Source organism: Canis lupus, chromosome 24, assembly GCF_011100685.1.
Source record: "Canis lupus familiaris isolate Mischka breed German Shepherd chromosome 24, alternate assembly UU_Cfam_GSD_1.0, whole genome shotgun sequence".
Taxonomy (NCBI): domain Eukaryota; kingdom Metazoa; phylum Chordata; class Mammalia; order Carnivora; family Canidae; genus Canis; species Canis lupus.
Window position 1 is genome coordinate 20,028,573 of NC_049245.1, and position 21,770 is coordinate 20,050,342.

Genomic DNA, 21,770 nt, shown 5'->3' on the forward strand with positions numbered 1-21,770 from the left:
ATGGACATGCTAAAGTCCCTTCACCACACAGGCCTCCTCCACCCTCTAAAACAGAAGCCATCCTCCCCCTCCAAAGACCTAATTCTTTGTTCACCCGAAGGTCTTTCCCCTGTAGGTGTACTCTCAAAGCCCATCAGACATGGCTCATTTTTACCACTGACCTCTCTGGAGCAGGGAAAGAGGGCCCCACTCCCTGGAAGCCCTATTCCCCAGAGCCTTCCTCCTGGACAGCTGGGCAGTTCATCTGGACCGTTCTCGAAGACTCAACACACCCTCTACTCTGGCAGACCATGTACCTTCATGCTCCTGGACAAGAAAAAGCCAGCAGGGCCTCTGACATGGAGTGAGGGGGCAAAGGGACACAGCCCTGACACTAACAGGGTCTGCCACAACTTCTCCAAGCATCTTGGGAGCCTTCTATCTATAATTTCATAGCCTAGCCTGCTTCCTCTTTCACAGTCTAGAAGCAGAAATTGTCAAAATCCCACAGCACATTCTTCCAATCACAGTCACTTCCTCTTTCGTGAGTGAGACAAGACTTCCCCTCTCATCGCAGAGCGAAGTCCCAGGCCTCTCCAGCACAACATTCACACAGAGTAGGCTCCCTGCCACCACGATGCCTGCACCTGCCTCCCCACCCCGCCTGCCTCTGCCACCCCTGCTGCTGCCCCTGCTGCTGGGCCTCACAGGTGAGTGCCACCCTTAGGGACCACTGGGCAGGGTGCTCACCTGAGTGCAGCCGCAGTGGTACCGGTTTCCCATTGGCAATGGGGAGGACACTGCCGCTTCCTTTTCTGCTTTTTTTTTTTTTTTTAACATTTTATATTTATTTGACAGATTGAGGGAGCACAAGCTGGGGAGCAGCAGAGGAAGAGGGAGAAGCAGGCTCCCCACTGAATAGGGAGCCTGATGTGGGGCTTGATCCCAAAACCCTGAGATCATGACCTGAGCTGAAGGCAGACGCTTAACTGACTGAGCCCCCCAGGCACCCCTGCCACTTCCTCTTGAAGACATTTCTCTGAATGTTTTCTTTTACAACAAGGACCTCCCAAACAAATCCCCCCAGAAGGCTTATTACTTGGAAGTGTCATTTCCTTTCCCAGTCAGGTCCAGACAGCATTTACCCCACCAGGCATTTCTCGGTGACGAGGTTTCCCAGCCCTGCTTCACTTCTAAAACTCCTATCACCCTGTGAAGGCTCCATGACCCCCTGTGGCTTGATCTGCAGGACCTGGTGCCATCCTGAGAGAGGAGGCAGAGGTGCAGCATCTGACTCCTGCTGAAAACCCTAGAACCTGGGAGTCAGAGCCACCCTCATTTAAGATAGAGAGGATCATAGATAGGAAGATCAACAGATCACAATTACTCCACATGCCATGCAGAGGGATTAGGAAATTGGGAAGTGGGGAGCACCTGGATGGCTCAGTGGTTGAGTTCAGCTCAGGTCATGATCCTGGGATCCTGGGATCCTGGGATCAAGTCTCTCATCGGCTCCCTGTGGGGAGCCTGCTTCTCCCTCTGCCTGTGTCTCTGCCTCTCTCTGTGTCTCTCATGAATAAATAAATAAAATCTTAAAAAAAAAGAAAAGAAAAGAAAACTGAGAAGTGGTACTTTGTAGACATTAAGTATCCCCCAAATCTCAACATCCTAAAATTATATTCTTAATATGGGAATTAATCATGCCTTTTGGTTCCCCCCTTCTTGCCAGACCTAATCCCAGGAGCCTGCAGACAGGTGAAGTGCCCCTTCTCCCCCACAGCAGGTTGACACCTCAGTGGAAAAGCTGTCCAGGAAAGTGGTTAAAAGCACAGATACTTTTTGAAACATTATCAGTCAGAGTTCAAATCCAAGTTCACCACTTATACCCGGACTTCGGACAAGTTACAAACTTCTCTGTGCGTCCATTTTCTTGTGTGGAAACAGGGATAAATACTAATGCCTTTCTCACAGAGTAGTGGCAGGAGCTGAAGGAGTCAGTTCTGTATGTGAGTGCTTAGAGTGATGTCTGGTACACAGAAGGGTCTGTGGAAACTCGCTGTCAAATCCTTCTAGGGTTTAATGAAGGCAAATATGAACACATAAAATGACAGTCCTGCTGATTCTGGCCATTATAGCACTCACTCCGTGTCCTTGACAACCCATGTCTTCATTTAAAATTCACAGCACTAATGGGGAAAGGCTTGACCCATCCTGCTTGACAGAGGAAACTACCGAAGCCCAAGGATGGAGGGGAAGGAGGGAGGGGCTTCCCCCAAACAGCAGCAGGTTTGTGCGTCCTGGGATCTGGCCTTGAGCCCACATCAGCCTGACTACAGGTCCACAGTCTCCAGGCCCTAAGGCACAGTCCTGAGTGTTTTTCAAAAGTTCCTAATTTCAGTCTTACAACAAAGTTGTAAGAGAAGTCCCCTGGGCCAGGCTGGGGACAGTGGAGCTAAATTCTTTTTCCCTCCAGGAGTGGCAGGTGAGGTGGAGCTGCAGGTGATCCAGCCTGAGAAGTCAGTGTCACTCCCACCTGGAGAGGCCCTCACTCTACGCTGCACCCTGACTTCCCTGATCCCCATTGGGACGGTTAGGTGGTTCAGGGGGACAGAGTCAGGCCGAGAGTTAATCTTCAGCTTCAGAGGAGGCCATTTCCCCCGAGTAACAAATATTACAGATACCACAAAGAGAAACAACGTGGACTTTTCCATCCGCATCAATAATATCACCCCAGCAGATTCCGGTACCTACTACTGTGTGAAGTTCCAGAGAGGAAACCCCGATGTGGAGTTGAAGTCTGGACCAGGCACCAGGGTGTTTGTACATGGTAAGTCCAGATTCCTGAGAACCCAGCCCCTTGTTCTAAGACAAATCACAAACTCCAGGCTCTCAGCCCAAGGCTCTCCCTTTGTTAACCCTTGTGTCAAAGTTGAGGACAGAAGATGGGGATAGTAAGAAATCACAGCACAAGAGCAGAGTGAAACATAAACCCAGGGCTCCTAGCAGTAGAATCCTACCCTTTAAAATCTTACATTTTCAGGATCCCTGGGTGGCGCAGCGGTTTGGCGCCTGCCTTTGGCCCAGGGCGCTATCCTGGAGACCTGGGATTGAGTCCCACGTTGGGCTCCTGGTGCATGGAGCCTGCTTCTGCCTGTGTCTCTGCCTCTCTCTCTCTCTCTCTCTCTCTCTGTGACTATCATAAATAAAATCTTACATTTTCAAAAGCCACAAATTAGAGTGGAAAGCAGAGTGAGTAAAATTATAGGCACCAGGGCCAAATGGTCTGGATTCAACTTTTAACTGCCATTTTCAAGCTGTGTGACTTTATTGACTTTCTTAAATTCTCTGTGCCTTCATTTCCTCATCTGTATGATAGGGATAATAATAGCACCTCATAGATATGTTATGAATAGTACAAACATAAATGAGTTTATAAATGTAGAACACTTAGAAAAGCACCTGTAACATAAGTATTGCGTTAATGTATATCATCATTATTTGGGATATTAAAACCACTTAAAAGCATAATCTTAAAGGCATGGAAACATGGATTCACAGAAACAAAGAATGAAAGAATTATTGAAGCAGAAAATCATAAAAATAGTATTTGGGGATATGGACTATGTAATCCTTATACTTCTTAACTTTTGCTCTTGTTTTTTTAAGACCCGTGTATTTTTGGATTTGGTCCAGGCGGATAGAATGGTGGCTCAAGACAAAGTTCACAAGACTCTAAGCAGCATCCATACAGGGAAGCCTGGGAAGCAGAGCAGTTAGTTTAAGCCTGTTTTACTAATGACTTGATGATTGTGTTGTTTTCTCTGTTAAAAATTAGTGTGATAACTTACTCTAACAAAACAGAATAGAAACATACATCAACAGAATTTTTTTTCATCAACAGAATTTTTTAATTACAACTTTAGCATCTCAGGGCCATGGAGAACCAAAGGGAATTAGTAGGCAGTCTTTTGAGACAAAAAGAAGGTCATATGATTTTTAAGAATTGAAAATAAAAAGCAACTTGTATGCAAACCATTTGAATGAGATCAGCATGAGATGTATATAGGGAACATACATGCTAGAAGACGAAGAGTGGTGCCTTCAAAATACTTAAGGAAAATGATGTCCAACTTAAAATTCTAGAGCCAGCCAATCTGTTGAATTTGTGACATCACCAAGAGCTACCTTTCAATGTATCCTTTCTGTTTTACCAAAATAAAAGGTAAACAAAGAAAAGTAAGAATGGGAACCAGAAATAGAGGACTGGAGACTCCAAGATAAGAGATGTGAAAAGAGGCATAGGAATAGCCAGTAGGCCATTGTAGAACAGGAGGACTGAGGGCTTTAGAGGGACATCTCAAAAAGACTGAATTGCTAGAACATTAGTCTTCAAACTCATGCCCACCACTTTTTTTTTATAAATTTATTTTTTATTGGTGTTCAATTTGCCAACATACAGAATAACACCCAGTGCTCATCCCGTCAAGTGCCCCCCTCAGTACCTGTCACCCAGTCACTCCCAACCCCCGCCCCGCTCCCCTTCCACCATCCCTAGTTCATTTCCCAGAGTTAGGAGTCTTTTATGTTCTGTCTCCCTTTCTGATATCTCCCACTCATTTTTTCTCCTTTCCCCTTTTTTCCCTTTTATATTCCCCAAATGAATGAGACCATATAATGTTTGTCCTTCTTCGATTGACTTATTTCACTCAGCATAATACCCTCCAGTTCCATCCACGTTGAAGCAAATGGTGGGTATTTGTCATTTCTAATGGCTGAGTAATATTCCATTGTATACATAGACCACAGCTTCTTTATCCATTCATCTTTCGATGGACACCGAGGCTCCTTCCACAGTTTGGCTATTGTGGACATTGCTGCTATAAACATAGGGGTGCAGCACTTCTAATATCATTTAAGATTAAAGTATTAGCCAATGCTTTCAGAAAGAAGAAAACAGTAGAAAGCATACAAATTATAAAGGAAGTGGAAAAACTATCTCTCTTTGTAGATGATATGGATTCTGGAAAATTTAGTGGACTCAACATTAAGCTATTACAAAGTATAAGATACTTTAGTAGTGTGGCAAGTTATAAAATCAATAAATAGACTTCATATAAGCAAACAAAAAACCAGTTAGAAGATATAATAAAACAGATGATCACATATACAATATCAAATTTAATACTTTGGGCACCTTCTACCAAAACAGTGATTTACTTGCCCACAAAAAAATCTGGGCAAATTATATGAAATAATGGTTGACAGGATATTGGACAACAGGCAACAAAGGACAGTGATCCATGAGAGATGAGAGACAAATGATGTGGAACCCAAGTTTGCCCTCCAGCTTACTCTCTGAGAAAGCTTCCATGCCATCATGCAGTAAAAGAAAACTCAAATGGAGCACGGAGGTCTCTTCGAGTTGACAGAGAGAGCTAGAAGTCCAAAGAGGGCAAAGTGGCTGGAGTTTTCATAGGAGAGCACTGAAGATGAGAAAGATACACAGAGAGAGAATCCCAAAGATCTTGAGTATTTGACAAAAGAGTATGTCCATGAGGACATACATGTTCATGAGTATATGTACATAGCCTCAAGGGAAAATATCCCTGGAGCTCACACAAGGCTATTCCTTGTACCTATTCCCACCAACCTGAGTGAAAAACTTCATAATTTATGGGGGGCATCTGGCACAGTATGCAAGAGAAAACAGCTATAATCTCAGATTTCAACACTCCTCTTTCAATAACTGGCAAAACAAGAAGGCAGAAAAATCACTAAATATGTAGAAGCTTTGAACAGCATTATAAAACAACTTAAGCCAACTGACGTTTATAGAACACCTGAGCCCCAAACAGCAGAATACACATTCTTTTTGACTGCAAAGGTAACATTTACCAAGATGCACCATATCCTGGTCCATAAATTGTCTTAGTAAGTTTAAAATGAGTCAAGTCATACAAAATGTTTTCTCACTGAGATTATATTGATAATAACAAGATAATCTCTGGAAAATCCCCAGACATTTGGAAACAAAGTGATACACTTCTGAATAACATGTTATGAAAGAAAAAAATAAAAAGAAAATGAGAGCATTCTAAACTGAATGAACATAAAAGTACAACATACCAAATTTGTGGATGCAGCCAAAACAGTGTTTAGGGGGAAATTTATAGCACTAAATGGACCGAAGAATAGTTTCAACTCAGTGACCTTACAAATTAGAACAAGAAGAATGAATGAAACCCAAAGTAACCAGAAGAAAGGCAATAATAAAGAACAGAGCATAGGGATCCCTGGGTGGCGCAGCGGTTTGGCGCCTGCCTTTGGCCCAGGGCGCGATCCTGGAGACTCGGGATCGAATCCCACGTCGGGCTCCCTGCATGGAGCCTGCTTCTCCCTCTGCCTGTGTCTCTGCCTCTCTCTCTCTCTCTCTGTGACTATCATGAATAAATAAATAAAATCTTTAAGAAAAAAAAATAAAGAACAGAGCATAAATCAGAAGTAGAAAATGGAAAACTAGGAGAAAAATCAATAAAACCAAAAGCTGGTTCTTGAAGAAAATCAGTAAAATTTATAAACTCCTAGCCACACAGTCAGCCAAGAAAAAAGAGAGAAGACGCAAATTACCAATATCAAGACTGAGAGATGGGATGCTAGGCTGGCTTAGTCAGAAGAGTAACTGTTGATCTCAGGGTCATGAGTTTGAGCCTCACCTTGGGTGTAGAAATTACTATAAATAAATAAATGAACAAACAAACTTGAAAAAAAAAGAGAATGAGAGAGTTAACGTCCCTACAGACTCCACAGATATTAAAAATATTATAAGGAAACTTTATGGAAAATTTTATACCTATAAACTCAACAACTTAGATGAAATGGACAAATTCTTTGGAAGACACAGACTACCAGAGGTCACTCAAGAAGTCAGTAGCCTGATTTTTGAATTTGTGATTTAAAAACCTTCTCACAACAACAGTCCAGGCTCAGATGACTTCACCGAGGAACTCGATCAAACATTTAAGAAAGAAATACGAACAATTCTACACAAATTATTCCAGAAAATTGGAAAGAGAATGATGCTTCCCAATCAATCTTTAAAACCAACATTACTGTGATACTAAAACCAGATAAAGAAAACTTGAGATCAATATATCTCATGAATGTATAATTATTATAAAGCTACAAAAATCATACAGTGTAGTATTGGCATCAAGGTAGACAAGTAGATAGGGGTGCCTGGCTGGTTCAATCAGAAGAGCATGCAACTCTTGATCTTAGGGTCGTGAGTTTGAGCCCCACATTGGGTGTAAAGATTACTAAAAATAAACTTTTTAAAAAAGATAGACATAGATCAATGAAAAAGAACAGATTCATATAATAATATATAGTCAATTGATTTCTTTAAAAAAAAAAGTAAAGGCAACTTCATGAGGAAAGAAGTCCTCAACAATAGTGGTGATTCCATTGGACCATTAGTAAGCAAACCAATGGAACAGAATTACAAAATCCAGAACAGTTCCTCCTACCACATACCAAAATTAATTCCACATGGGTCAGATATTTAAATAATGAAACTGTGCAAGTATGAGAATCATGTCTGGATTCTTTTGTAATCTGGAAGTGAGGAAAACCTTCCCAACTGTAATTCAAAATGCAGAGACAAAAAGAGGAAAAAATGACAATTTGATCATATTGTACAAAAAGAAACTTGTTTATGGAGTGGGGGTGTGTGCATATACTATTTTGCAACTTATAACACAGACATAGAATCACCCCTAATGTATATAAAGAGCTTCTAAAATTTTACAACAAGCAACTTTATAGAATTATGGGCAATACATATGAGAAGACAATTTATAGAAAGTGAAATAGAAACATCTCCTAAATATATGAGTATGTTTAATCACCCTCATATGAAAGGATATACTATTTAAAACTACATTGGGACACAACTTTTCACCTATCTGGTTGGCCCAAAATTCAAAATTGTGACAATACACTCTGTTGGAGGAGCTGTGGGGAAACTGATACTTCCATATATTGTAGGTAGAAATTCAAAATTATGTAAGTCATAAGGAGGTGGATTTGGCAATATTTAGCAAAATTACATATTAGATATACTTATTACATGCTTATACATTACCCTGTGACCTAACCATCCCACTTCTAGAAATGTATCCCAAAAATATACTAACATAAGTATAATGTTTTATGGTTAGGCTCTTGGTTACAACACTATGTATAAGAATAAAAGGCAGGAACCCTGGGTGGCGCAGTGGTTTAGTGCCTGCCTTTGGCCCAGGGCGCGATCCTGGAGACCCAGGATCGAATCCCATGTCGGGCTCCCAGGGAATGGAGCCTGCGTCTCCCTCTGCCTATGTCTCTGCCTCTCTCTCTCTCTCTCTCTCTCTCTCTGTGTGTGACTATCATAAATAAAAAAAATTTAAAAAAAAAAAAAAGAATAAAAGACAACCTGCTAAATAAATTATGGTAGAGTCACACAATGCAGTACTACAACTTTAAAAAGCCCTGAGAAGAAGTCAGCACTTTGCTTCAGCATGACCCACAGGATATCATTAAACAGGAAAAGTAATGTGAAGAATAGTGTGTGGAGCACACTATCTTTTATGTTAAGAAGAGTGGGAAATACAAGCATATCCATATTTGATCGTATTCTTTTAAAAGAGGAAAAATCAAAATGTACTTTTAAACATTTACCTATAGGGGAGGAAGGCAGTAGGGTAGAAGGGACAGGGATGAAAGTTAGACTTCTCTGACTGTACTTTGAGGTTTTGATTTTATAAACATTGCACATTTTAAATAATTAATAAACAAAATTTTAAAATTTCTGAATATCTAGATTACTAAATCTAAATTTTAACTAATTAATCTAACTATATATTGATGGCTTAACCAGATAAAGAGAAGTTATTTCAAGAGACTTTAAAACATAGGGCTTTAGGGGCATCTAGGTGGCTCAGTGGTTGAGTGTCTGCCTTTGGCTCAGGTTGTGATCCCCAGGTCCTGGGATTGAGTCCCACATTGGGCTCCCCACAGGGAGCCTGCTTCTCCCTCTGCCTATGTCTCTGCCTCTCTGTGTGTGTCTCTTATTAATAAATAAAGTCTTTTTTTAAAAAAGATAGGGTTTTAGCTTGGACTCACCAAGCAGATCCTTAGACAAATATATGAGTGCAAAGAACCCCAGTAAGGGAGTGGTAAAATCAGTTAGTGAAGGTTGTGTCATCAAGCTCACCACTACTGTGGGTAAATGAAGCTTAATCAGATAAAAACTATGGGAAATGATACAGAACATGTCTCAGATGTATCCCTCTTGAAAGGAAAGGTGTTTGGGCTGATTATATACCAATTTCCTCTCAGGCATTGATTGAGAGCTGTTCTCAGAGGATGTTAGATGCCCCATGCTTCATATGCACGGACAACCTTCCATATAATCAATCTTCTGAAAAAGTTTTCAGGAGGAAACATGCATAGACAGGCTTGTGGAAGTAGTCTTGAATGCACTGAGGTGGTCAAGCTCCAGGAATTGGGGCATACCTTGGAGAGTGTATATTACATACAATATGTATCTATATCTCCAATGAAACATATCCTAAGAACAAAGGGAACCAAGAGGAAATCCAAAACTCTATTCAATAATTTGGTAATAATATCTGATGTTGGTATTTATAAGTATTGTATATGTGTTGAAGGATAAAGCAAATAAATAACTGTGTTGAAGTCCTTAGGAACTGGAATTTTCAGGATAGAGACAGATACCAGGCAGAAATAGAGAAGTTAGGTTTAAAAATTGTATTCTTAAAATGGGATTACAACTATCAGTATTAACCTGTTTAATTGTTTCCCTCCTTAAAAAATACTTACTTCATAGCCCTGTCCTCCAAAAGGACCTGGAAGCAGTGACAACCTAGTAGTAATGAGCATCACTAGTACATAGATTATGGTCTCTAGCACTTTCACAAAAAACACCCAGGGCTATATAGGGCAATGACCGATTCCAGATCTTGGACAGAAAATGTGCGAAATGAGCATGGAGTATTTTGTTGTGTGAAAAGCAAGTAAACTATCAATGTCTACTGAAATTATTTAAAAAGACTCAGGAACTAACTTAAAGGAAGCTCCCATTGGCCAAAGATGAGATGATTTGAGCATTAAAAAGAATAAAAATCACAGTAGATTGACATCCATCAAAAATGTTTAAAATTATTATTTTATAATGATACAAAAATAAAAGAAACTTCATTACTCACCTTTGGGGGTTACTAAGGCACCAACTCATTTTTCCAAAATCCAAAAGACAGTAAGCAAAGGCATTTTCCCTGCCTTTCCTATATGGACTATATGTCAGAATAACCAAAAATAGTTGAATGAAAAAAATAATTTCAACTGATACCAACAGAAGGAATGGTAGCAATAGTCAGCCACCAGTGCGTAACTCCTGGTGGAATGATGGATCAAGACAATAATTACCTACATTTGTTAAAGACATTAGGCTGAAGGCTAGTAGAGAATTTCATCACAGACAGATCAATCTGACAACACCCAAAGCCACTAATCAATCTGCACACTATAAAAAGAGGCAGCGGGGCCCCTGGGTGGCTCAGTGGCTGAGTGTCTGCCTTTGGCTCAGGTCGTGATCCCTGGGTCCTGGGATCGAGTCCCACATTGGGCTTCTCGTGGGGAGCCTGCTTCTCCCTCTGCCTATGTCTCTGCCTCTCTCTGTGTTTCTCATGAATAAATGAATAAAATCTTTTAAAAAATAAAATAAAAATAAAAAGACAGTACAGCCAGATACTACATACCTCTTAATTAACCACCTACAAGGTGTTCTTGCCAAAATTGTGAACCGGGATCTAACCAACTAGACCCTTCAGATCCAACTGCAGGCAAAATATGGGAGAGAGAGGATTGTTTGAAATGATACAACAGAAGGGGCTCCTGGGTGGCTCAGTCAGTTAAGCATCTGCCTTTGGCTCAGGTCATGGTCCCAGGGTCCTGGGATTGAGCCCTACCTACATCAGGCTCCCTGCTCAACTGAGAGTTTGCTTCTCCCTCTGCGTCTGCCACTCCCCCTGCTTGTGCTCTCTCACACTCTCTGTCAAATAAATAAAATCTTTTTTAAAAAATATGATACCACAGAAATATATGCCAGAATGTGGAAAATTCTGCAGGTTTTTCCTGCAGGCTTGGGTTTTTCAATAAATAAATATTAAGAAAAATAAGAGGAGGGGCTCCTGGCTGGCTCAGTCAGTAGAGCATGCAACTCTTGATCTCAGGGTCCTGAGTTAAGCCCCACATTGGACATGGAGCCTACTTAAAAAAAAAAAAAAAAAGACATAGCAACAAAATGTAACATGTGATCTTGTTTACATCCTGATTCAAACAAATCAATTATAAAATGATATTTGTGATAAAAGCAGGAAAATTTGAATGCTGGAAAGTATTAGATAATAATAAGAGAATTACTATAAAATTTTAAGTATGATAATGGATTTTGATTATGTTTAAAAAATAACTCTTTTTTTTAGAGAGAGAGAGCATGAGTGGCAAGCAGAAGGGGCAGAGGGAGAGAGAGAATCTAAAGATCTTAAGATGGCTCTATGCCCAGCATGGAGCCTGACTCATCTCATGACCCTGAGATCGTGACCTGGGCCAAAATCAAGGATCAGAGGCTTACCCAACTGAGCCACTCAGACAACCCTTATACTTTGTGTTTTAATAAAGGGTTTTTTAAAACCCAAGCCTGTATAATCTCTGAAAAGTCCTTGTACATTCTCAGGTATTCATGTACCCTAAATGGAAGTTCACTACACTACTTAGCAATATCAAACATACTGGGAGGACTTATACTTATCTGGCAGAAAGTTTAGGGATGAATTTGTCATAGATTCATTAAAACTAAGCAAATAAAAAGTATAGGACAATTAGGGGCACCTGGATGGCTCAGTCAGAAGAGCATGCGACTCTTGATCTCAGGGTCATGAGTTCAAGCCCCACATTGGATGTAGAGATGACTTCAATAAATAAAAACTATTAAAAAAAAAGAAAGATATAAAAACTGGGTTGGGGGGGAAGTTGTGCAAGAAAGGAAATGTAATAATGATATATTACATGGCCCAGTTGTGAACAATACTTCTTTGGTCATAAAATATAAATGCTGAATACTGATAAGATAAAAGATTTTGATGTGTCTATTATAGGAAGATGTAAGGGAAGGAAGTGTGACTGTTTGGTGGAGGGAGATATATGAGAGTTAAACCGTCATCTTCCATAGTAGTAGGTCTATTCATAATATATGAAACTGAAAAAAAAGACAAATAATGGTATAAGCATCTTATTTAGAAACACAGAGAGGGGGCACCTGGATGGCTTAGTTGGTTAAGCATCTGACTCTTCATTCCAGCTTGGGTCATGATTTCAGGTTCATGGGACTGAACCCTGTGTCAGGCTCCATGGTAAGTGTGGAGCCTGCTTGAGATTCTCTCTCTCCTTCTCCCTCTTGCCCCTCCCTGCTCACACTCATATTCTCTCTCTCTCTCTCTTTCTCAATAAAAGGGGAAAAAAAGAAAGAAAAAGGAAGAAGAAAGAAAGAAAGAAAGAAAGAAAGAAAGAAAGAAAGAAAGAAAGAAAGAAAGAAAGAAAAAAGAATGAAAAAAAGAAAGAAAGAAAGAAAGAAAGAAAGAAAGAAAGAAAGAAAGAAAGAATCCAAAGAATCAGCTAAAATACTTAAAAGTGGTTGGTCTGTACATTTTTTTCCTAGGAGAGGAGGCAAGGGATCTGATGTTTTTAATTCTATACCTTATATGACTTTTTAAACAATGTACTTTAGGAAGGGGAGGAGGGAAGGAGGTTGGGGAATGACAATTTCTGATTTGCATTTTAACACTATTGCCATGGTCTGATGTTGAGTGCAGACAGCAGGGTTGAGAAGCAGTCAGTGAGGCCAGTTGGCAAACTGTTAATGGTAAGAAGTGTCATAATAAAAATTACGCAGAGGAGAAGACTGGAGGTGAGAGTTTGGGGTGAGTGGAGCTGGGTGAACCCTAAGGGCGGGTATCGAACTAAAGAGTAACCTGCCATCTTTATTTCTCTCTCTTCTCTCTCAACTTTGCCTCAATCAAAGCTAAGCCCTCTTTTCCAGAGGTTTCTGGCCCCTCCAACAGGACCAGCACAGGCCAGATAGTGAATTTCACCTGCACGTCAACTGGCTTCTTTCCCAAAAACATACACCTGAAATGGTTTGAAAATGGCATGGAGCTTCCCGCCTTTCAGACCTTGGTCTTCCTGCTTGGAGATGCTGCATCCTACACTATCATCAGCATAGCCATGGTGACCCTTGACTTATCCTCACTCCACTCCCAGCTCACCTGCCAAGTGGCTCACAGTACATTGCAGAGCCCCCTCAGTAGGCACGTGAACATCTCCAAATTCCTCCAAGGTAAGGATCCCCCCACCCACCCAAATGGCCAACCCTTGCTGACCACTACAGGTTCCGTTTGGAGCACTTCACCTGCCTCCTCCCATTTATTCTTCATCAAACCTCTTGTAAGATAGGTATGAGGTTCCCTATCTTATAGGACCATCCTCTTCTTACAAGATGCCATGGTTAGGTACTTCTCTTTCAGAGCCCCCTTTGCTCTCTTATATTTGGGAGGTGGAAATTCATTCATTCATTCAACAAGTGTTTACTGAGCATCTGCTATGTGGCAACATTATTCTAGGTGCTGAGGATTCCATGGTAAACAGAACAGACCTAATTCTGCTCTACCAAGTTCACAGTCACATAAGCCCCATCAACAAGATGCAAAAACTGTACAGTTCTAACTTTTTTCTAAGATTTACTTATTAGAGAGAGGAGAAGCAGAGGGAGTAGGAGAGAGAAAATACCAAGCAGACTCTCTGCCAAGCCCAGAGTCTGATGAGGGGCTCGATCTCACGACCCTGAGATCATGACCTGAGCCAAAATCAAGAGTTGGATGCTTAACCAACTGAACCACCCAGGTGCCCCATATAGTTCTAACTTATAATATGTGCTATGAGAGAAAAGAACTGAGTATTAAGATAAATGAAAGCAGGAGAAATGTAGTTTACTAAGGAAATGCCTTTTTGGGGGAGCCACGGCAAAAAGATGAAAGGGGGTCCTCCAAGGAAAAGATGGAATGTTCCAGGCAGAGAAAACAGGGTGTGTAAAGGCCTTGTAATGGGGACTGGAAGCGAGACATGCCAGAGCAGAGTGGAGGAAGAGATCCATGTGATCAGAGCTCAGGGAAGCAGGGTGTGTGGAGAAGGAAGAGGCTGGAGAGAGAAGCAGGGACAAGACCACACAGCGCTTCAAGCCACAGCAAGGAAGTTTCCCCCTATTGCATTGTCCCTGCAAATTCCTAACACTATGGTGTAAACCACCACACCACCATCGCTTTGCTGCCAGTCGTTGGATTTGAAACCCACCCTGACATCAGGGGAGAGGACAACGCAGGAAGGAAATCACCCTCACTGGCCTTCACAAGGGTGTCTGCAAGGGATCTGCGCTCTCCTCAGTCACCACCCCACAGCAACCTCAGAGTGCAGAGACCCCACTCACCTCCTGTAGATGGGCACATCCCTTTCAGGGCTCTGGAGCCCCAGTGCTCCTTCTCTGTCTATGCCAGCCAGAGCAAAGCAAAGAGAAAACCCATTAACAGCATCACGGTCTCCACAGCAACCCTCCTCCTCACTGGAGACCATGTTTAGTACCAAGGTAAAGAGTTTAGCTCCTCATTTTGGAAATGCCTCCCTCCCTAAGTAGTAGTTTGCCCTTACATAGCCAAAAGATACCAGAGAATAAATAAATAAATAAATAAATAAATAAATAAATAAATAAATAAATAAGGATACCAGAGAGTTCCAGCCTGGAAATGGAATTCTAGCCTCCACCTAGAGCATCCCAAAGAAGCTAGGTGTCCCTGCTTCACGCAGATGATGAAATCAAGTTGCAGGGAAGTAAAATGACTTGTCCAAGGTCACGTGGCTTTTAAGTTCATGAGATGGAATTTGAACTCAGTAATACGCCTCTTGGATGACCATGTCAGACCTCCCACACAACACAGATACCAGAGCAAGGCAGGGTCCCCCTTCCCCAAGAAAGGTGCTTTCATCATGGTCAGTACAAGATAGGCATTGTGCTGCTTTCTGCACTCTCTCCAAACCCCTGGTTCCCCGTCCTTCCCTATATCAATGAAGAGACACACCATCAACCCAACCATCTAAGCCAGAGACCTATTTTACCAAATCTATCACAAGTTCAACCAAATAGACTTCTCACGTCTCTCTGACCTCATCCATTTTAATGCCACTGCCCAGATTCGTCCCCAAGTTCAAGTCAACATCATCCCTTACCTGGTCACCATAGCCCCTTCTCTCATATCTACCATTACCCTTGACAGTGCAGCCCCCAAGTTCCCAGCAGTCAAACGCATTTTATAAAGGAGGCAGATCTTGTCCCTTCTTTGCTTAAAACCCTTTGCTGGCTCACCACTGCTCTTACAAAAATAAAACAAAATAAAATCCTTATCAGCATGTTCAACAAAAATCTTTAAACATTTTTTTCATATACTCCGAGATAATTGTGAAGAACTATGTAGTTCCTTATGTATTTTAAGGTAACATCTAAAATAGTTCATCACGAGTTGCCTGGGTGGCTCACTCAGTTAAGCATCTGCCTTTGGCTCAAGTTATAATCCCAGGGTCCTGGGATGGAGTCCCACATTGGTTCCCTGCTCAGTGGGGAGCCTGCTTCTCCCTCCCCCTCTGCCCCTCCCCCTGCTCCTGTTTTCTCTTTCTCTCTCTCTCTCTTTCCCTCTCTCTCTCTCTCTCTTAAATGAATAAAATCTTAGAAAATAAAATAAAATAAAATTGTTCATCACAGACTTAAATAGTTGCAAGGGCCAGAACCCCTGGGATATTTCTTTAAAAAAAAAAAAAAGATTTTATTTATTCATGAGAGAGAGGGAGAGAGAGAGAGAGAGAGAGAGAGGCAGAGACACAGGCAAAGGGAGAAGCAGGCTCCATACTGGGAGCCCGATGTGGGACTTGATCCCAGGACTCCAGGATCACGCCCTGGGCTGAAGGCAGGCGCTAAACCACTGAACCACCCAGGGATCCCCCTCCCCTGGGATATTTCAAATGTTACATCTCTCTGAAATGTTCAATGGAAAAGTAAAGTCATATTGCTTTGATTTCCACCATCATCCATTACAATAGACATAAACAAGCTCTTCTTGAATAATCAGAAATTTTATAATTTTCTTTTTACTTCCTAAATTTGTATTTCCATTCTAATTCCTGGGGAGAACTTTATCCTACTGTAAATATATTCTATATTTGAAAGTCCTTATTGACCACATCATCATACATATCATAGAGAACTATGAGAAAACATAGAACTACCACAAATATATATGTATTGAATATTGTATATAATAAATTGTATATATAACTTGTTATATAGAAAATTCAATATATATATAAATTGAATTTTTAAAATTGTTTCTTATGACCATAGGCTCTAAGTGTTAAAAAAAATTCTTTTGGATTGAATTGCACAATCGATCAAAACAATCTAAGTATCTGACAAATTTTGACAAACAGTCATCAAAATAACCACTAAAATGTTATCGGAGATGCAGCTCAGTGAGCAAGATGGGGGAGGTTATGATGCTTTGATTAAAGTAGGCATTCTAGCCAGCAAGATTTTGAACTGTCCTTTTATTTTGTGTCCCAGAGTGTCACCCAAGGTCACTGCACCAGAGGTAGATTTGGGATGTGTGGCAGGAAGGTCTTCCCTCTGCAACATTGGGAGAAGGACTGAGGAGCAGGAGCAAGAGGCAGGAGTAGGCAGTCTCAGGCAGATCAATTTCAGGAAAGAGTCATGTGAGGGCTCAGGAGCTGGAAATTAATTGTCTTAAACTACCAATGTATGGGCTCCTTAGGATGTTGTTATGTGCCCCCAGGAGCAAGTGTGTAGGACCAGTAAGTGCAGATAGTCTTCATGGCCAGTGGCTATGAATTTGGTTTCATCTCACTCATGCTCACCCTCACTCATTCTGATCATCTTTCTGCCCTTGGACACGCTAGGCTTCACCTCAGGACCTCTGCCCATGCCCTTCCCTCTACCTGAGAGGCACTTCCCTACATGTGGCCTCTCCCAGAGCCTTCCTTCCTCTGGCCCTCCACCAGTCCCTTTGCCTAATATTCCAGTTAGCAGGACTGCATAGCAAATTATTCCCAAACATATTCCAATTTTTCTAAACTTACTCCAAATCTCCCAAATTATTATGCTCACATATTCTGTAGGGCAAGAATTTGGAGAGGGCCTGGCAGAGATGGCTTATCTCTGCTTCATGATGTCTGGGACCTCACCTCAATGTTTCCAGGGCTGAGATCATCTCAAAACTGCTTCACTAACATGCCTGGCCATTGGTGCTGGCTATTGGCTTGGGGCTTCTGTTCTTTTTGACATTGGCCTCTCCTGATCATCTTTCCATGTGGGTTAGTTTGAGCATCCTTGTAGCTCCAAAAGTGAATGTCCCAAGAGTCCAAAGTGGAAGTCACACCAACTTTGATAACCGACCTTTGGAAATTACAGTGTCAGCTCTGCTATACTCTTCGTCAGGCAGTCACAAAGTCCCACCCAGATTCCAGGGCAGAAGTAGACTCCCTTTCCAATGGGGAATGGCAAGGTTCTGGAAGACATGTGGGGACTTGCTGTGGCCATTTTTGGAAAACACAATCTGCCACATGCAGTTAACTCCTATTCATCTCTCTTATTTCTGCTGAAAGGTCACTTCTTTCAGAAACTCTTCCCTAATATGCCCCATCTCCAGACCAGGTCAGGTGATCCTGGGTAGGTTCTCAGAACCCGTATGAGGATCATGTCCCTGCTTTTCTCCTTCTATGTCCTTCATAGAAGAGCAGGAGCTCTGTGAGGCAGGGATAGTCTTGCTCGCTGCTCTATCCCAAGAACCAGGGTTGGAAAGCTAAGGATGCTCCTTGAACATCTTTTGCTTGAGGGAAGGAAGGAACAAAGGAAGGGCTGTTGTTTCAGTTATACCCACAGTGACTATATCAGCACACCAGGTTCCAAGCCTTCAGCTGGCCATACTCACTTGCCACATCCAAAGGTTCTACCCTGAAGTCATACAAAGCACCTGGCTAGAGATGAACAAAGGCCTTAAGGCCTGTGAGGCTTCCGTGCTCACCAAGAACCCAGATGGCACATTCAACCAAGACAGTCATATCCTGGTCTACACCTCTGAGGACAAAGCACAGCTCACCTGCCAAGTGTGGCAAGAGGCCCAGCCACCAGTCCAGGCCAGCATGCAACTGAGTGAGTTCAGAGGTGAGCCAGCATGTTGGGGTGAGTAGCGGGGGGAATAACCAAGCAGTGAAAGGTCCAGACCTGGACACCAACAGGCCAGGTTCATATGATGGCTCTGCCATGTCTGTCATGCGTGACTTTAAGGAAGTCACTTCACCTTCCTGTAACTCAGTTCCTTCATCTATAAAATGGGACAGGGCAGCCCGGGTGGCTCAGTGGTTTAGCGCTGCCTCCAGCCCAGGGTGTGATCCTGGAGACCCAGGATCAAGTCCCATGTCAGGCTTCCTGCATGGAGCCTGCTTCTCCCTCTGCCTGTGTCTCTGACTCTCTTTGTATGTCTCTCATGAATAAATAAATAACAATCTTCTTTAATAAATGGGACAGCAATTAGAGCAACCTCTGCTGAGGGTGCTGTTTGGTCCCAGAGGCTGCTGCCTGCTTTCATCACCCAGCTGGATCCTGACTGCACACTTCTGGCACCAGCTCTTCCAGTGAATAGCTAAATTCATCTGAACTATCTTCCCCCATTTTCACCCACCCTGTCCAAAGCCATTGGGATTCAACAATTACCGAGCACCTATTAGGGTGCTCTCATTTGATACCGAGACATCCTGAGGTACGTTTTATCATCCCCATTTTAAAGATTATGAAATGAGGCTTAGAGAGGTGAGGGGATTCCTTCTCCGGCTGAGTCTTGAGACCGGAGTCTTAGGTGAGGCTAGGCCTGCCTAAGGGTTGAGAGGTGAGAGCCGGAAGCCAAGTTCGTCCCCATATCTTTCCAGAAGCCAGAGCATTCAGCGCCCCCTCTGGGACCCTCATCCTGCTTGGCTGGAAGTTGTTTTCCCTCACTGCACTTTGCACCATCTGTGTCCTCAAGAGGAGATTCCCTTCCAGGTAAGGGGGACCTCAGAGAGAGGTTGGGTTTCCAGGGGCAGGGATACTCCAGGCCAACAGGGGGCACTGTGAGAAGAAGCCATTTCATACCGACCTTGAAGGTATGTGGGATCCAGAGTGTCTCTAAGAACTGTGCCCCAATCCTTTCAATCTTCCCCTCTGCCCCTCACAGTTCCAGGCTGAAGATGCACAAAGATGCAGGCTTCCCTGTTCTGGGCAGGGGTAGCACCCCAGGAAGGATACTTAATATGGAAACTACACTCTTGGGGTGATCTATGATGAGAAGCCTGAGAACAAGGGCTTTGCCCCAGCTCCCTGCTTCCCCTACAGGTCACAGGTACCACAAGGCCCTCCACAGTGACACAGGAGCCTCAGTCCCTCCTGTTTTATTTAGGAGAACTGATCCAGGAACAGCACTTGCCATGAAGCCTGCAGCCACTACCAAAGCTTCTCCTGTCCCACCAGCCTCCTGAGACCTGTCTAGCACTGGCTGTCCCTCCCTGTCTCCTGCAGCCCACAGAAAGGATGAGAGCCTGGACTGGGAAAGGCTGAGAGGTAGCCTTTCACATCCTATGGACAGCAGTTTCTCTGGGGATTCTGGGCATGAAGTCCATTACCCTGAGCAAGAAATCCAGAAGAGGCAAATTAAGCTCCTACCCAGGGAGGCACACAAACCTGCAATTCTGAAGGCCCCTCCCAGACTCCTCAAGGAAAGCCTGTTGTGCATGAGACCTTTACAGCTCCATCATTAAAATGTTATAAGAAACATCTATGGCCAATAAACATATAAAGAGATGTCCAATCTCATTAGTAATCGGGAAAAACCAAAGCAAAACCACCCTGAGACACCACTTGCTCCCTACATAGAAAAAATAAAGAAGCCATTGACTCTTTCTCATGTTGCTGATGGGTATGTCAAGTGGCACAGCTGCTTTTGGAAAACAGCTTGGAAAATTTGAACTTGAACATTCACATACTCCATAACCTGCTATTTCTGCCTTTGAGTTATATATATCCCAAAGAAACTCTTTCACATGTGCTCCAGGAGGTATATTCAAGTATATATATATGTGTGTGTGTGTGTGTGTGTGTGTGTGTGTGTGTGTGTGTGTGTTAGCATGGTTTCAAATTAGAAAAACCTGACAAAACAATCCAAATGTACAGCCACAGGATGATGGGCAAATAATTTAGTATAATCACAGAACGGAATGTTATAGAGCAATAAAAGTGGATGAACTATAGCTGCATACAGTAATGTGGATAAATCTTAGCAAAAACAATACTAGGAGTGAATAAGACCTAAAAGATTTCATACAGCATGATATTATGTTTCTAAAGCTAAAAACAGCTAACAAATGGTTTTTAGGGATACATATAAATATTATAAACCCATATTTTTTCAAAATAGATGAACTCAAGATTTTTTAAATATTTTATTTATTTACTCATGAAAGACAGAGAAAGAGATAGAGAGAGAGGGAGAGAATGGTAGAGACACTGGCAGAGGGAGAAGCAGGCTCCATGCAGGGAGCCCAATGTGGGACTCGATCCCAGGACTCCAGGATCACGCCCTGGGCCGAAGGCAGACACTAAACCACTGACCCACCCAGGCATCCCTGAACTCAAGATTTTAAATGGTAGCCTGAGGTAGGGGAAGGGAAAAGGATGAAAAGGGTGGTTATGTATAGGTAGTTGGAAGTTAATATCAGGATTCTAGCTTCCATTCTGAGTGGTAGCTTCATGAATGTGTATATCATTATAAATTTAAAAATAGAATAACAGTGTAAGTTGATAAATAGATATGTCAGTAGATAGGTAGATGGACTGATTATTGGAAGGAAGGGATGGAGGGAGAGAGTATATGGATGGATAGATGGGTAAGTAGATTAATAAAAGAGGGTCATGCATGGATCAATGATGAGTGTGTCATGAAGCTAGAATTATGATAGGTATAATTCTATGTACTTAAGATCCAAAGGAAAAATAAATGGAAAGACAATACCTAAAGAGCCCCCAAGTTCCCTTCCTATTATGACATTTATGAATCCACATTAGGAGGAGAGCATAGTCACCCCAGGTCCAGCACTTCACATACAGTCCTATTTATACTAGTCCCACAAGATGTGCACCATTCCCCAATTTGCAGGTGAGGGATCTGAAGAAACCTACTCAGTATGACTCAGATAACACATTATGGAACCAAAAAAATTCAGACTCAAACCCAGCTTTACTCGGTGGTTTCCAGGGAGCTATACTGCCTACTGTCTATGGGCAGATGGGGAGACTTTAACTCATCATCATTCTACTGCTTCCCAATCTTTCAGTCCTGTGTTCTACACTAAATCCCACTCTGTACCTCTATAGGGAACAGAAAGGAAGGACACCTGCACTTTTCCAGTCGTGGAGTGGATCTAGGGTTAGTCCTTAGTCCCAAAACAGCCCTGGGAGCCTCGGTGTCCATCAAAAGATGAATGGATAAAGATGTGGTCTATGTATACAATGGAATATTACTCAGCCATTAGAA

General features: G+C 42.3%; 1 protein-coding gene across 5 annotated transcripts; it reads left to right on the top strand.

Moving 5' to 3' along the window:
* Positions 1-524: 524 nt before the first annotated feature.
* Positions 525-20,140, top strand: LOC609523 (signal-regulatory protein beta-1). 5 transcript variants are annotated; one of them, XM_038571827.1, is made up of 6 exons: positions 525-689; positions 2,453-2,806; positions 13,121-13,435; positions 18,080-18,373; positions 19,135-19,246; positions 19,641-20,140. In XM_038571827.1, the coding sequence occupies exons 1-6, from the start codon at positions 617-619 to the stop codon at positions 19,717-19,719; spliced, it is 1,227 nt and encodes a 408-aa protein (XP_038427755.1). In that variant the 5' UTR covers positions 525-616; the 3' UTR covers positions 19,720-20,140. The 5 variants fall into 5 exon arrangements, with proteins under 5 accessions (XP_038427755.1, XP_038427757.1, XP_038427756.1 ...); XM_038571829.1 differs by having other exon boundaries at positions 19,712-20,140; XM_038571828.1 differs by having other exon boundaries at positions 18,104-18,373.
* Positions 20,141-21,770: the final 1,630 nt, after the last annotated feature.

Coding starts and splice junctions, on each gene's coding strand:
- LOC609523 (XM_038571827.1), top strand. CDS start 617: ATGCCTGCACCTGCCTCCCCACCCCGCCTGCCTCTGCCACCCCTGCTG. Junction 690..2,452: donor CCTGCTGCTGGGCCTCACAG/GTGAGTGCCACC, acceptor TTTTCCCTCCAG/GAGTGGCAGGTGAGGTGGAG. Junction 13,436..18,079: donor CATCTCCAAATTCCTCCAAG/GTAAGGATCCCC, acceptor CTGTTGTTTCAG/TTATACCCACAGTGACTATA.